General features: G+C 37.9%; 1 gene segment (V, D, J or C); it reads right to left on the reverse strand.

Moving 5' to 3' along the window:
• Positions 1–5,996: 5,996 nt before the first annotated feature.
• LOC113899381 lies at positions 5,997–6,865 on the reverse strand. The segment is given in 2 exon segments: positions 5,997–6,644; positions 6,814–6,865. Coding segments are annotated over 2 exon segments (391 nt in total).
• Positions 6,866–16,670: the final 9,805 nt, after the last annotated feature.

Here is a 16,670-nt window from a genome sequence, read left to right on the forward strand (position 1 = left end):
TGGAATTGAGCTGCAGGAGTTGCTTGTATATTTTTGAGATTAATTATTTGTCCATTGCTTCGTTTGCTATTATTTTCTCCCTTTCTGAAGGCTGTCTTTTCACCTTGCTTATAGTTTCCTTTGTTATGCAAAAACTTTGAATTTTAATTAGGTCCCTTTTGTTTATTTTTGCTTTTATTTCCAATATTCTGGGAGGTGGGTCATAGAGAACCTGCTTTGGTGTATGTTGGAGAGTGTTTTGTCTATGTTTTCCTCTAGGAGTTTAATAGTTTCTGGTCTTACATTTAGATCTTTAATCCATTTTGAGTTTATTTTTGTGTATGGTGTTAAGTGTTCTAATTTCATTCTTTTACAAGTGGTTGACCAGTTTTCCTAGCACCACTTGTTAAAGAGATTGTCTTTTATCCATTTTATATTCTTGCTTCCTTTGTAAAAAAATAAGGTGTCCATAGGTATGTGGATTTATCTCTGGGCTTTCTATCTTGTTCCATTGATCTATATTTCTGTCTTTGTGCCTGCCAGTACCATACTGTCTTGATGACTATGGCTTTGTAGGAAAGACTGAAGTCAGGCAGGTTGATTCCTCCAGTTCCATTCTTCTTTCTCAGGATTGCTTTGGCTATTGGAGGTCTTTTTTTTTTTTTTTTTTTTTTTTTGTATTTCCATACAATTAGTTAAAAATACAACAGTCCTTTCCCGATGACTCAGTGGTAAAGAATTCACCTGCCAATGTAGGAGACACAGGTTCAATCTCTAGTCTGGGAAGATCGAATATGCCACAGAGCAACTAAACCCATGCACCACAACTACTGAGCCTGTGCTTTAGAGCCCACGAGCTGCAACTACTAAGCCCATGCACCCTAGAGCCTTTGCTGTGCAACAAGAGAAACCACCACAAGGAAAAGCTTGCACAGTGCAACCAGAAAGCAGTCCCTGCTGGCAGCAACTAGAGAAAAGCCCAAGCAGCAATGAAGACCCAGCACAGCCAAAAATAAATAAATAAAATTCTTAAAAATACACCAGTCCTCTGATTATAGATATCGGTATTTCTTTCTTTTCCACTTTGCTATTTTCAAGATGAATTACAGTTATTTCCTCAAATACATTTAAGCCATACTTGTGCCTAGATGGATGGATAGATGGACATACAGATGGACAAGTGCATGGAAGGAGGAAGAGAATCATTTAGAGTATGATGAGAAATAAACCTAGAAGGAGAGTTCAGGCTTAGAAAGCAGATTTTGAATGTCTAAATTCATTGTGCAGGTTATTTATTAGTAAATAACTACTGAGGCTTTTGAACAAGTGAGTAATGTGAAAATTCCATACATTTAATCTGGCTGCTTGTCCACAAGAGGAATTTGGAGAAGAAGGTGGTAGGCATTATGAAGTAATCTTTAAGAGACTATGTTCCAGCCTCAAACTAATCTGGCTTTGAAACTCAGTTCTTTCATTAAATCTCTGATTGAGCTTCAGCAAGCTACTTAATGTCTTCAAGTACCATTTTCTTTGCCTATAAAATATGGATACTATCAGGATGTTATTATGAGGAATGGATAGACTAATGTACATGAACTGCTTTGTACATTCATACACAGTAAGAACTATTGATAGAGGAAAAAGAATACAAGGCAAACTGTATAACCAGTCAAGAGCCCATTTCTTTCTTCTCACTGTGAAGTAGAGGTGACTGAACCAGGGTCACTAAACTTCAGAGCTAGAAGGAATTTTAGAGAATTTACAGAAAGTGATGGATTAGAACTACTTTATATCAAACAAGATTCACATTTTTTTTTTTTTTTCTTCCCATCCTGAACCCTCCTCCCTCCTCCCTCCCCACACCATCCCTCTGGGTCGTCCCAGTGCACCAGCCCCAAGCATCCAGTATCGTGCATTGAACCTGGACTGGCAACTCGTTTCTTACATGATATTCTACATGTTTCAGTGTCACTCTCCCAAATCTTCCCACCCTCTCCCTCTCCCACAGAGTCCATAAGACTGTTCTATACATCAGTGTCTCTTTTGCTGTCTCGTACACCAGGTTATTGTTACCATCTTTCTAAATTCCATATATATGCGTTAGTATACTGTATTTCTGTTTTTCCTTCTGGCTTACTTCACTCTGTATAATAGGCTCCAGTTTCATCCACCTCATTAGAACTGATTCAAATGTATTCTTTTTAATGGCTGAGTAATACTCCATTGTGTATATGTACCATACCTTTATTATCCATTCATCTGCTGATGGACATCTAGGTTGCTTCCATGTCCTGGCTATTATAAACAGTGCTGTGATGAACATTGGGGTACACGTGTCTCTTTCCCTTCTGGTTTCCTCAGTGTGTATGCCCAGCAGTGGGATTGCTGGATCATAAGGCAGTTCTATTTCCAGTTTTTTAAGGAATCTCCACACTGTTCTCCATAGTGGCTGTACTAGTTTGCATTCCCACCAACAGTGTAAGAGGGTTCCCTTTTCTCCACACCCTCTCCAGCACTTATTATTTGTAGACTTTTGGATCGCAGCCATTCTGACTGATTCAAGTTTTGAAAATACAGAAAATAGAATTAAAAAGTAAGAATCATTACTTATCCTATCAAGAAAAGATACGTATTGTCAGTGTTTTTGTGTATTACTTTCCAGCCTCTACACTATTCATGTTTTTACTATGTAGCAATCACTACAGTTAGTATTTTGATTCTTCCCAACTATCACTTTTAAATAATCATTGTAGATTTTTTAATAAATACCATTTATTTGCTATTATATAATATTCCATTTGGCTGATTAATCCTTTCAAGATTATACATTTTGGTTTTTAATTTTTGGATGGTATAAATAACTTTATAAATAACTTTGTAAATAATTATTTTTTTATAAATTGAAGTTTTCCTGAAGACAGATTCTCTATAGAAAATTATGAGAAAAAAATAAGTTTAAAAATAAATAAGTTTAAAAATAATAAGAAGAAAGTAAAAATAAATTGTAAAAAAGAAATTATACTTTTTAAGAGTTTCCAAAATTGCTTGGAGATGTATTCTCTCACTAGAGCATGTCAATATCACTGCATCATATCCAAATTCTTTTTTTTAATTGCCATTAAATTATTCCTATAATTCCTTAATAGGCTTTTTAAAGTTATCCATTTATATTTATATCACTTAATGGCAAATAGAAGGGGGGAAGTAGAAACACTGACCGATTTTATTTTCTTGGGCTCCAAAATCACTGTGGACTGTGATCAAAGCCATCAAATTAAAAGACACTTGCTCCTTAGCAGTAAAGCTATGACAAAATTAGACAGTGTGTTAAAAAGCAGAAGCATCACTTTGTGAACAAAGATCCATATAATCAAAGCTGTGGTTTTCCAGTAGTCATGTATGGATGTGAGAGTTGGACCATAAAAACAGGTGAATGCCAGAGAATTGATACTTTCAAATTATGGTGCTGGAGAAGACTCTTGAGAGTCCCTTGAATTGCAAGTAGATTAAACCAGTCAATCCTAAAGGAAATCAACCCTGAATATTCATTGGAAGGACTGATGCTGAAGCTGAAGCTCCAGTACTTTGGCCACCTGAGGCGAAGAACCGACTCATTAGAAAAGACCCTGATTCTGGAAAAGATTAAAGGCAGGAGGAGAAGGGGGAAGCAGAGGATGAGATGGCTGGATGACATCGACTCAGTGGATGAGTTTGAGCAAACTCAGGGAGATAGTGAAAGACCGGAGAGTCTGGCATGCTGCAGTCCATGGGGTCACAAAGAGTCAGGCATGACTTAGCCACTGAACAAAAATAATTTATGTTATTACAAATACCAGTAGGTTTAAACATTTTCCATATTTGTGAACTATGTTGCTTTTTCTGTGTAAATTACCTCATCATATCTTCTGTACATTTACTTACTTGGATATTAATATTTTTCTTTTAATGCATTTAAAAATTATTTATAAAAATTACTGATCTGCTGTCAAAAGCAAATTAACAGTTAACTGTTATTGAAGTGAAGTGAAGTGAAAGTTGCCCAGTCATGTCCGACTCTTTGCGACCCCATAGACTATACAGTCCGTGGAATTCTCCAGGCCAGAATATTAGAGTGAGTAGCTGTTCCCTTCTCCAGGGGATCTTCCTAACCTAAGGATTGAACCCAGGGGTCGAACCCAGGTCTTCCGCATTGCAGATGGATTCTTTACCAGGTGAGCCACCAGGGAAGTCCTGGTGTGATTGGGGCATAATAATTTTGATTTTTTCATAGAATATATTAGCTTTTAATACTTAAGTAATCAAATCTTCTATTTTTCCCTTTATTTCTTCCATCATTTTTAAGTTCAGAAAGTCTTTCCTATTCAGTTTCTCAATTAATATGCATTTGCATTTTTAATCAATAACTTCGTGACTTAAATACTGTAATATCTCTGGAACTTAATTCCTCATGTAAGGTACTTCATTTGTTTGTTAATCAATATTTATTGATTACCTGGTGATTTGGCAACACTTGTTTTCCACCAAATGTTCAACTTTGTGCTTCTCAAATTAGAGTATTGCTCTCTTCAAGACAAAACCTGAGATACATACAATGCAGCATCTGGGAGTACTATTATCACTGAAAAATGAAAGAACAGGCAAATTGATAAATCATTTAAAATTAATATGGACATCAGTTCAATTCAGTTCAGCCTCTCAGTCGTGTCCGACTCTTTGCGACCTCATGGACTGCAGCACGCCAGGCCTCCCTGTCCATCACCAACTCCCGGAGTTCACTCAAACTCACGTCCATTGAGTCAGTGATGCCATCCAGCCATCTCATCCTCTGTAGTCCCCTTCTGCTGCATTCAATCTTTCCCATCATCAGGGTCTTTTCAAATGAGTCAGTTCTTCGCATCAGGTGACCCAAGTATTGGAGTTTCAGCTTCAGCATCAGTCTTTCCAATGAATATTCAGGACTAATTTCCTTTAAGATGGACTGGTTGGATCTCCTTGCAGTCCAAGGGACTCTCAAGAGTCTTCCCCAACACCACAGTTCAAAAGCATCAATTCTTTGGTGCTCAGCTACAGTAAAATAAAAATGATCACTCCATCACTCCAATTTTTTAAAGTAAATATGAGACTGTTTGCACTGACAGCAGACTACTTTGAACCACTGTGCCTCATTGTCCAGATTCCAGGAAGGAAATGATCATGTTTATTCTCCCTCCTTTGTAGGGATGCTTCAGGAGAAAGTCTGAGAACCTCTGATCTAAACAATTGATACAACACAATTGGGGAAATAATCCTGTTCTGCCCATTAATTTAGAACTCATCTGTTTTACTCAAATTCTTCTTTTCCTAGTCCATTCCTTCAATTTTCACTGTCTTTATACCAGTTATTAGCATAAATTATTTTGGTAGCCATTGCCATAAATATAGCTGCGTGTGTGTGCTCAGATGCTATTGAGTCCAACTCTTAGTGACCCCATGGACTATGGCCTACAAGGCTCCGCTGTCCCTGGAAATTTTGCAGTCAAGAAAAATGCAGTGGGTTGCCATTCCTACTCCAGGGAGTCTTTCCAACCCAGGGGTCGAACCCACATCTCCTACATCTCCTGCATTGGCAGGCATATTTTTTACACTGCACCACCTGGAAAGCCCATAAATATGGCTACCTCATTTTTAAGACTATTTAAAGGGTAACATCAAAAGAAATATTGCCTTTTACCACAAATGCAAGGGGATGATGTAAGAAGAAATAAAACGGTGACATAAAATTACCCATGAAATCATAATAAACTAAGTTTTATAAGATTTACAAATGTGAAGTGTTTAGGATTATAATATTAAGTGGAAATAATTCAAAATATCAGTCTACATGCTCCTAATTTTTAACAAGATTTTAATGAAAAGGTATACTAAACATTAGACATGAATTATCTGAATGATAGGATCACATTTTAACTTTCTATTTTGTATTTTGGTTTTTTTTTTTTTCTGTAACACATAGCTAATATTTTAAAATCAGGAAAGGTTAATAAATGATACACTCAAAAGATAAGTATCTTTCCATCAAGAAGAGTGATCTTTGACATTGACACCAAGATGTCCTTGGAAGGGGAGAACTCTGAGTAGTACTCATAAAATCAATCCTAAAGACCAAATATCCAACTAAGAAACCACTAACTACACTTGAGCAGTCATTCAAAATATTCTAACATTTTTGGGGCCATCTTGAAACTCACTTTCTTTGAGGGATGTATAGAATGTCTATACATTTAAAATGCAGTGGTACAGCAAAATATCTGACAATCTCTGTGGCAAAGAAAAAAAAAGATTGGGCTTCAGCTCAGGTTTGGGTACAGGCTGCAGGTGCCTGGGGACCACTGTGCTCTTGTAGCACAGAAGTAGGTGGCTGAGTCACCAGGGTTGGTAGCTGTGATGTTCAGGGAGAGATGCTTGTTCTTCTTATTCAATAAAACAATGAGTCCTTGTCCTTCTTTCTTATCCACATTTGAAAGAGTATGTATAAGCAACTGCAGACCTTTTCCAGGTTCTTGTTTGTACCAAAAAAAGTAAATGGAGGCACTGTCTGTATAAGTGCAGTTGATAACACAGTTGTCTCCCTCTTGGACACTCTGGAAGGAGGGAATACTGCTCCACTTTTTCTCCTCTACTCTTATCTGTAACAAAAAAAGAAAAGAAAGCCAGACAAAATCGTTATCACCATTTTCCAGAGTTTGCTTTTTTCCCCTACAGTAAATTCAGGCAATGCAGAAAAGACCAGTCTTCTCCTCAGACTTCTAATAAATATTTACTAAAACACCCTGTTCACAAAAGTTCTGCACTCACAGTCCAGCTGCAGCCACAAGAAGAGGATCCAAGGTCCCATAGGTGTCTTCATTGTTCTCCAAATTGGGACCTGCGATCTCTAGCCAAGACAGCTACTTCTATTACCAGGTTATCTCTTCCTTTCCTCCAAAGCACAATGGTTTCTTAACGTTTCAACACAGGCATCTGCTTTTGCTATTAGAGTCAACCAAAAGGAAGCATTCACGTATTCTTCCCTGACAAAAGTGCTCTGCCATCTTGTGGTCAGATCCCCAATGCTAAACCAACTAGTCAAATCCTCCTTTGTCCTGTATCTGTGGGAGACTCTGACTCACAAACAGCAATAGGTGAAATAAATAAAGTCCCAAAGGTGTTTCCAAACAAAAATTATGTGGATTAGCAAAAAGCAGACACAGTGAAAATGTAGAGCTCAGAATTCCATTCATCTTTTCAGCACACATTGAATCATTTTGAATAAATTTGAAGAAATTAGATGTTTCTAACATTTTTTTTTTCAAAAACAAGCTTAGTCTCCTTGAAAGAAGAAAATGCCATGATTGACTCTGCTAAGCAACTGAGGAGTAAAATTTTTCCTTCTTATCTTCTCTAGCTTTTTTAATTGGCCAGAGAGTTCATCAGCCAAATCACCCATTTTAGTTCAGCTCTCACAAAGGAAAACTCTTTCTAAAAGCAACATTTAAGCACAAGGGCTGGAGAAAGAGACAAATAAATTCATAACTATGTAAATAAAATATCAGATGCTTGTTATTGCAGACTCTGCTAAGCCTGACCTTGCAGTGATCTCCTTATTCCCAGAAATGGACAGTGCCATGTGGCAAAACATGAATGTTTCTTTAGTAAAAGTTACTGCTAGACTGTACAGTAATGGATAAGAAGAGGAAGAAAGACTTCCGTAAGTTAGCATTAGTCCAACCATAGGGAAGAGTTTGGCTGTGGACTGTGGTAGGAAATCTGACATTCACTTTGAAATTTTTTCCTCCAGAAGAACAGATCATCTGAAATTATGAATAATCCTAGTAGAGCTATTCCCTGGACAAATCCTCAGCTGTATAAATTTTTAAATTAAATCTTGCCTTGCTTTAAAAGAAATTGATATGGAAGAGATTCTGGATTGATGTGGCAACATATGAGGCTACAGAAATTACTTTCTCCCACAGACACATCAAATCTACAACTACATACAGTTTTTTCTCAAAGAAATCCAAAAACTAGTTACATGACTCCTACACATCAGGTGAACAAGAAAAAAAATATATATATATGTGTATATATATATATGTGTATGTATATATATATATATATATATATATATATATATATATATATATCCAAATAGTTAAGAAAAGGATGTCCTTGAAGCTCCAGGGGTTAAGAACTCACCTGCCAATTCAGGATACATGGGTTCGATCCCTAATCTGGGATGATCCCATATGTCCTGCAGCAGCTAAGCCACTGAACCACAACCACTGAGCCCATGCTCCAGAGCAGGTGAGCCTCAACTACCGAGCCCATGCTCCACAACTACTAAAGCCCATGTACATAGAGCCTGTGCACAGCAACAAGAGAAGCCACCTGAAAAAAAGAAAGAGAGAGAAAAGCCACTACAATGAAAAGCCTGTGCACCTCAACCAGAGAGTAGCCCTCACTCGCAGAAAGTAGAGACAGACTACAGGCAGCAAGGAAGACTCAGCCCAGCCATACACATATGTAAGAGAGGCAGAGACACAGCCTCACCATAAGACCCCTAATATGGCAATGAAAAATTGAGAGGGGACTCACAAGTCCCACCTTATCCTTGTAGTGTGCAGGGCTTAGATCCAACACCCAGCACCCTAACTTTTAGGATTTGCATATGAGACAGGTCCCCAAAGCACTCACCTCTAAAAGCCAGTGGGGCTTGCATCCATGAAACCCACAAGACTATACCAAACAAAGAAACAGTTTCTAATGGGTTCACAAAGACTTGCTGCGGCCATCCCTCCCAGAGCTCAGTGCAGAGGGAGCTAATGGACACACCCATTTCCCAGCTTTTCCCTGAACGAGGCTTATTTGTATAGTTTAAGAGCTATTCCCTGATGGTCTGGCTTCCAACCAATCTGCATCTAGGTACTGACTGAGACCCCCCCTTTCAGGCATTGACAGGTCTTGGCACACTTTCAACTACTGGGAGCCACTAAGAACAAAGAAGGCTACTTGGACAATCACACAAGTTTAAGAGACAACAAAGAGCTAGGGCTAGGCTGAATGATAAGATTCATCTTCTATAGAAGACCACTCCTTCAAGACCGAGAAAAGTGGCTATTTGATCTAATGCACAGAAACCAACACAGAGAGTCAAGGAAAATGGAGAAACAGAAGAAGATGTCCTCAATGAGCTAAAATAGCAGAACAAACTAAGCTCAAAGTTATAGAAGAAAGAAAGTAACAAAGATCACGCAGAAATAAATAAAATACAGACTAAAGTGACACAGAAAAAAATCAACAAAACTCAGAGCTGATTTTTGAAAAGATAAACAATATGCACAAACTTTTAGATAGACTCACTAAGAAAAAAAAAAGAACTCAAATAAATAAAATTAGAAATTAATGAGTAAAATTATGACTGATATCACAGAAATAGAAAAGATCACAGCACTATTATGTATATGGCTAAAAATTTGGAGAACCTAAAAGAAATGGATAAATTTCTAAAAACAATCAACCAAGACTGAATCAGAAAGACTTATGAACAAATAAATTACCAGTAAAGAGACTGAAGGGCTTCCCTGGTAGCTCAGCTGGTAAAGAATGCACTTGCAATGCGGGAGACCTGGGTTTGATTCCTGGGTGGGGAAGATTCCCTGGAGGAGGGCATGGCAACCCACTCCAATGTTCTTGCCTGGAGAATCCCATGGACAGAGAAACCTGGTGGGCTACAGTCTATAGGACTGCAAAGAGATGGACAAGACTGAAGCAACTTAGCAGGCACACACACACAAAGAGACTGAAGCAGTAATCAAAAATAAAGTCCAGGGCCAAGTAGCTTCACTGGTGAATTCTCTCAATCATTTGAATAGGAATTAATACCAATCTTTCTCAAATATTTAAAAAGACGAAGAAAAGGGAATACTTTTAAGCTTATTTTATGAGGCCAGCATTATCCTGATCCTAAATCAGACAAGGACACTATAAGAAAGTAAAATTACAGGCCAATATCCCTGATATACCTAGAGGCAAACTCCTCAACAATATATTAGCAAATGAACTCAATAATACAGTAAAAAGATCAGGCACCAAGATCAAGTGGGAATCATCTCTTGGATGCAAACATGTTTCAATATGCACAATCCATTCAGTGTAATACATTATATTAACTAAAGAAAGTGAAAGTGGGAGGGAGGAGCTAAGATGGCGGAGGAATAGGACAGGGAGAACACTTTCTCCCCCACAAATTCATCAAAAGAACATTTAAACGCTGAGTAAATTCCACAAAACAACTTCTGAATGCCAGCAGAGGACATCAGGCACCCAGAAAAGCAACCCAAGTCTTCAAAAGGAGGTAGGAAAAAATATAAAAGACAAAAAAGGGCACAAAAGAGGGAGGGATGGAGTTCCGTCCCAGGAAGGGAGTCTTAAAAAGAGAGAAGTTTCCAAACACCAGGAAACCTTCTCACTGCTGAATCTGTGCCGAGCCTTGGAAGCACAGAGGGCAACATAACAGGGAGGAAAAATAAATAAACAATTAAAACCCGCACATTGAATAAATAAACAATTAAAACCCGCACATTGCGAGCCCTATGGTAACTCCCCCAGCGGAGAAGCAGTGCAGACACCTGCATCTGCCATTAGCAAGCGGGGGCTGGGCAGGGAGGCACGGCGCGGGCTGCATCGCAAGAATCTGGCCTGAATACCCCGAGCGCTATCTGAGCGAAATAATTTGGGCTAGCAAACCAGACTGTGGGATATCTACCACGCGAAAAGCCAGCCCTAACCTATGACACTGCCAGGCCCGCGCACGGAACAAAGGACTGAACAGAGATAGCCGGCAGCAGACCATCCCCCTCCGGTGATAGGCAGCCAGAGCTGGAAGGGGACAATCGCAGCCCCAGAGAGACATTATCTATAAAACTGTAAGCAGGCTTCTTTGCTAACTAAAACTTCTTGGGGGTCTGGATGGTCAACATCTGCCTGAGAAGGTGTGCCGGTGCACACCTAGATAACCGAGCGGCGGGGAGTCCATAAGTGGCAGCAATCGCGCGTGCCAAACACCTCATCACCTGAGCTGCTCGGATCTGGGAAGGGCACAAAACGCAGGCCCAACCGAGAGTCTGCGCCTCTGAGGACTACCCGAGTGCCTGAACCTGAGCAGCTTCGACCTGGGAAGTACAGAGAGCCCAGGGCTGGCCACGGATGGTTCCCGGCAGAGCAACCTAAGCCTAAGCAGCATGGGCAGAGAGGCTACACGCGCCATGAACGGGGGGCAGACCCAGTGTGGCTGAGGCACTGCGAGCACACGCCAGTGTTATTTGTTTGCAGCATCCCTCCCTACCTCCCCTCAGCGCGACTGAACAACTGAGCCTAAAAAAAAAAAAAAAAAAAAGTGTCCTCCACCGTCCCCTTGTGTCAGGGTGGAAACCAGACACTGAAGAGACAGCAAACAGAAGAAGCTATAACAGAGGGAACCGCCTTGGAAGCTACAGGCAATAGATTAAAACCCTGTGGTTACTACCAACTACATAGGAAGGGGCCTATAGATCTTGAGAAATATAAGTAGGACCAAGGAACTAGCCAAAAATGAACTGAACCCACAATAGTCACAACAAAACCGGAGAAAGTCGTAGATATATTTTTACTATTTGTACGATCATTCTTTCTTTCTTTCTTTTTTAATTATTTTTTTTAATTAAAAAAAATTTTTTTAAGTCCTCTATTATTCCTTTGATTTCCACTTTTATAACCGATTACTTTGCAAAAAAAAAAAAAAAGACCCTATTTTTTTTTCTTTTTAAAGCAAACTTCATATATATATCTTTAAAATAATTTTTGACCTTTTTTTTTCCTTCTCTTCTTTAACATTGTATTTTTGAAATTCCAAACTCTACTCTAGATTTCTAATTTTAGCTTTTTGGTATTTGTTATCAATTTTGTACCTATAGTTTTTTTTTTTTTTTTTTTAATAATTTCTGTGACCCTTTTTTCTTTTTCTTTTTCTCTGTTTCTTTCTCTTCTTCTTTTAAATAACATTGTATATCTGAAATTCCAAACTCTACCCTAGATTTTTAATTTATGCTTTTTGGTATTTGTTATCAATTTTGTACCTGTATTTTTTTTTTTTTATAATTTATGCGACTTTGTTTGTTCTTCTTTGTTTTTTTTTTTTTTTCTCTCTCTCTTTCTTTTCTTCCTCTTTTTTTAACATTGTATTTTTGAAATTCAAAACTCTACTCTAGATTTTTAACTTTTGCTTTTTGGTATTAGTTATCAATTTTGTACCTATATTTTCTTTATAATTTTTGCGACCTTGTTTGTTTTTGTTTGTTCGTTTTTTCTCTCTTTCTTTTCCTTCTTTTCTTTAACATCGTATTTTTGAAATTCCAAACTCTACTCTAAATTTTAAATTTTTGCTTTTATGTATTTGTTACCAATTTTGTACCTTTAAGAACCCAATCTTCAGTACCCATTTTTCACTAGGGAGCAAGACTACTGGCTTAACTGCTCTCTCCCCCTTTGGACTCTCCTTTTTCCCCACTCGGTCGCCTGTGTCTCCTCCCTAACCCCTCTCTACTCTACCCAAATCTGTGAATTTCTGTGTGTTCCAGACGGTGGAGAACACTTAGGGAACTGATTACTGGCTGGATCTGTCCCCCTCCTTTTCATTACCCCCCTTTATCCTCCTGGCCACCTCTGACATCTTCCTCCTTCTTCTCTTCTCTGTATAACTCTGTAAACGACTCTGAGCGGTCCAGTTGTGGAGTGCACATACGTAAGAGATTACTGAATAGCCCACTCTCTCCTCTGTTGATTCCACCTCATCTCATTTGGGTCACCTCTAACTCCCTCGTCACTCTTCTCTTCTCCATATAATGCTGTAAACCCCTCTGGGTGAAACAAGTTTCAGGGCAAGACATACCAAGCAAATTCTCCAGCAGCAAGGAACACAGCCCTGAGCTCCAAGATAGAGGCAGCCCAAAGTCACCCCAAAACCACAGAAATCCCATAACGCATTACTGGACATTTCATTGCACTCCAGAGAGAAGAAATACAGCTCCACCCACCAGAACACCGACACAAGCTTCCCTAACCAAGAAACCTTGACAAGCCACCTGTACAAACCCACACAGAGTGAGGAAACGCCACAATAAATAGAACTCCACAAACTGCCAGAATACAGAAAGGACACCCCAAACTCAGCAATTTAAACAAGATGAAGAGACAGAGGAATACCCAGCAGATAAAGGAACAGGATAAATGCCCACCAAACCAAACAAAAGAGGAAGAGATAGGGAATCTACCTGATAAAGAATTCCGAATCATGATAGTGAAATTGATCCAAAATCTTGAAATCAAAATGGAAACACAGATAAATAGCCTGGAGACAAGGATTGAAAAGATGCAAGAAAGGTTTAACAAGGACCTAGAAGAAATAAAAGACAGCCAATATAGAATGCATAATGCAATAAATGAAATTAAAAACACTCTGGATGCAACAAATAGTAGAATAACAGAGGCAGAAGATAGGATTAGTGAATTAGAAGACAGAATGGTAGAAATAAATGAATCAGAGAGGATAAAAGAAAAACGAATTAAAAGAAATGAGGACAATCTCAGAGACCTCCAGGACAGTATTAAACGCTACAACATTTGAATCATAGGGGTCCCAGAAGAAGAAGACAAAAAGAAAGACCATGAGAAAATACTTGAAGAGATAATAGTTGAAAACTTCGCTAAAATGGGGAAGGAAATAATCACCCAAGTCCAAGAAACCCAGAGAGTCCCAAACAGGATAAACCCAAGGCAAAACACCCCAAGACACGTATTAATCAAATTAACAAAGATCAAACACAAAGAACAAATATTAAGAGCAGCAGGGGAAAAACAATAAATAACACACAAGGGAATTCCCATAAGGATAACAGCTGATCTTTCAATAGAAACTCTTCAAGCCAGGAGGGAATGGCAAGACATACTTAAAGTGATGAAAAAAAATAACCTACAGCCCAGATTATTGTACCCAGCAAGGATCTCATTCAAATATGAAGGAGAAATCAAAAGCTTTTCAGACAAGCAAAAGCTGAGAGAATTCTGCACCACCAAACCAGCTCTCCAACAAATACTAAAGGATATTCTCTAGACAGGAAACACAAAAACGGTGTATAAATTCGAACCCAAAACAATAAAGTAAATGGCAATGGGATCATACTTATCAGTAATTACCTTAAACGTAAATGGGTTGAATGCCCCAACCAAAAGACAAAGACTGGCTGAATGGATACAAAAACAAGACCCCTACATATGTTGTCTACAAGAGACCCACCTCAAAACAGGGGACACAGACAGACTGAAAGTGAAGGGCTGGAAAAAGATTTTCCATGCAAATAGGGACCAAAAGAAAGCAGGAGTAGCAATACTTATATCAGATAAAATAGACTTTAAAACAAAGGCTGTGAAAAGAGACAAAGACGGTCACTACATAATGATCAAAGGATCAATCCAAGAAGAAGATATAACAATTATAAATATATATGCACCCAACACGGGAGCACCGCAATATGTAAGACAAATGCTAACAAGTATGAAAGGAGAAATTAACAATAACACAATAATAGTGGGAGACTTTAATACCCAACTCACACCTATGGATAGATCAACTAAACAGAAAATTAACAAGGAAACACAAACTTTAAATGATACAATAGACCAGTTAGACCTAATTGATATCTATAGGACATTTCATCCCAAAACAATGAATTTCACCTTTTTCTCAAGCACACATGGAACCTTCTCCAGGATAGATCACATCCTGGGCCATAAATCTAGCCTTGGTAAATTCAAAAAAATAGAAATCATTCCAAGCATCTTTTCTGACCACAATGCAGTAAGATTAGATCTCAATTACAGGAGAAAAACTACTAAAAATTCCAACATATGGAGGCTGAACAACACGCTGCTGAATAACCAACAAATCACAGAAGAAATCAAAAAAGAAATCAAAATTTGCATAGAAACGAATGAAAGTGAAAACACAACAACCCAAAACCTATGGGACACTGTAAAAGCAGTCCTAAGGGGAAAGTTCATAGCAATACAGGCATACCTAAAGAAACAAGAAAAAAGTCAAATAAATAACCTAACTCTACACCTAAAGCAACTAGAAAAGGAAGAAATGAAGAACCCCAGGGTTAGTAGAAGGAAAGACATCTTAAAAATTAGGGCAGAAATAAATGCAAAAGAAAAAAAGAGACCATAGGAAAAATCAACAAAGCCAAAAGCTGGTTCTTTGAAAGGATAAATAAAATTGACAAACCATTAGCCAGACTCATCAAGAAACAAAGGGAGAAAAATCAAATCAATAAAGTTAGAAACGAAAATGGAGAGATCACAACAGACAACACAGAAATACAAAGGATCATAAGAGACTACTATCAACAATTATATGCCAATAAAATGGACAACGTGGAAGAAATGGACAAATTCTTAGAAAAGTACAACTTTCCAAAACTGGACCAGGAAGAAATAGAAAATCTTTTTTTTTTTTTTTTTCTAATTTTATTTTATTTTTAAACTTTACATAATTGTATTAGTTTTGCCAAATATCAAAATGAATCCGAGAAATAGAAAATCTTAACAGACCCATCACAAGCACGGAAATTGAAACTATAATCAAAAATCTTCCAGCAAACAAAAGCCCAGGTCCAGACGGCTTCACAGCTGAATTCTACCAAAAATTTAGAAAAGAGCTAACATCTATCCTGCTCAAACTCTTCCAGAAAATTGCAGAGGAAGGTAAACTTCCAAACTCATTCTATGAGGCCACCATCACCCTAATACCAAAACCTGACAAAGATCCCACAAAAAAAGAAAACTACAGGCCAATATCACTGATGAACATAGATGCAAAAATCCTTAACAAAATTTTAGCAATCAGAATCCAACAACACATTAAAAAGATCATACACCATGACCAAGTGGGCTTTATCCCAGGGATGCAAGGATTCTTCAATATCCACAAATCAATCAATGTAATACACCACATTAACAAATTAAAAAATAAAAACCATATGATTATCTCAATAGATGCAGAGAAAGCCTTTGACAAAATTCAACATCCATTTATGATAAGAACTCTCCAGAAAGCAGGAATAGAAGGAACATACCTCAACATAATAAAAGCTATATATGACAAACCCACAGCAAACATTATCCTCAATGGTGAAAAATGGAAAGCATTCCCTCTAAAGTCAGGAACAAGACAAGGGTGCCCACTTTCACCATTACTATTCAACATAGTTTTGGAAGTTTTGGCCACAGCAATCAGAGCAGAAAGAGAAATAAAAGGAATCCAAATTGGAAAAGAAGAATAAAACTCTCACTATTTGCAGATGACATGATCCTCTACATAGAAAACCCTAAAGACTCCACCAGAAAATTACTAGAACTAATCAATGATTATAGTAAAGGTGCAGGATATAAAATCAACACACAGAAGTCCCTTGCATTCCTATACACTAATAATGAGAAAACAGAAAGAGAAATTAAGGAAACAATTCCATTCACCATTGCAATGGAAAGAAAAAAATACTTAGGAATATATCTACCTAAAGAAACTAAAGACCTATATATAGATAACTATAAAACACTGGTGAAAGAAATCAAAGAGG

This window comes from Bos indicus x Bos taurus, chromosome 10 (assembly GCF_003369695.1).
Source record: "Bos indicus x Bos taurus breed Angus x Brahman F1 hybrid chromosome 10, Bos_hybrid_MaternalHap_v2.0, whole genome shotgun sequence".
Classification (NCBI taxonomy): domain Eukaryota; kingdom Metazoa; phylum Chordata; class Mammalia; order Artiodactyla; family Bovidae; genus Bos; species Bos indicus x Bos taurus.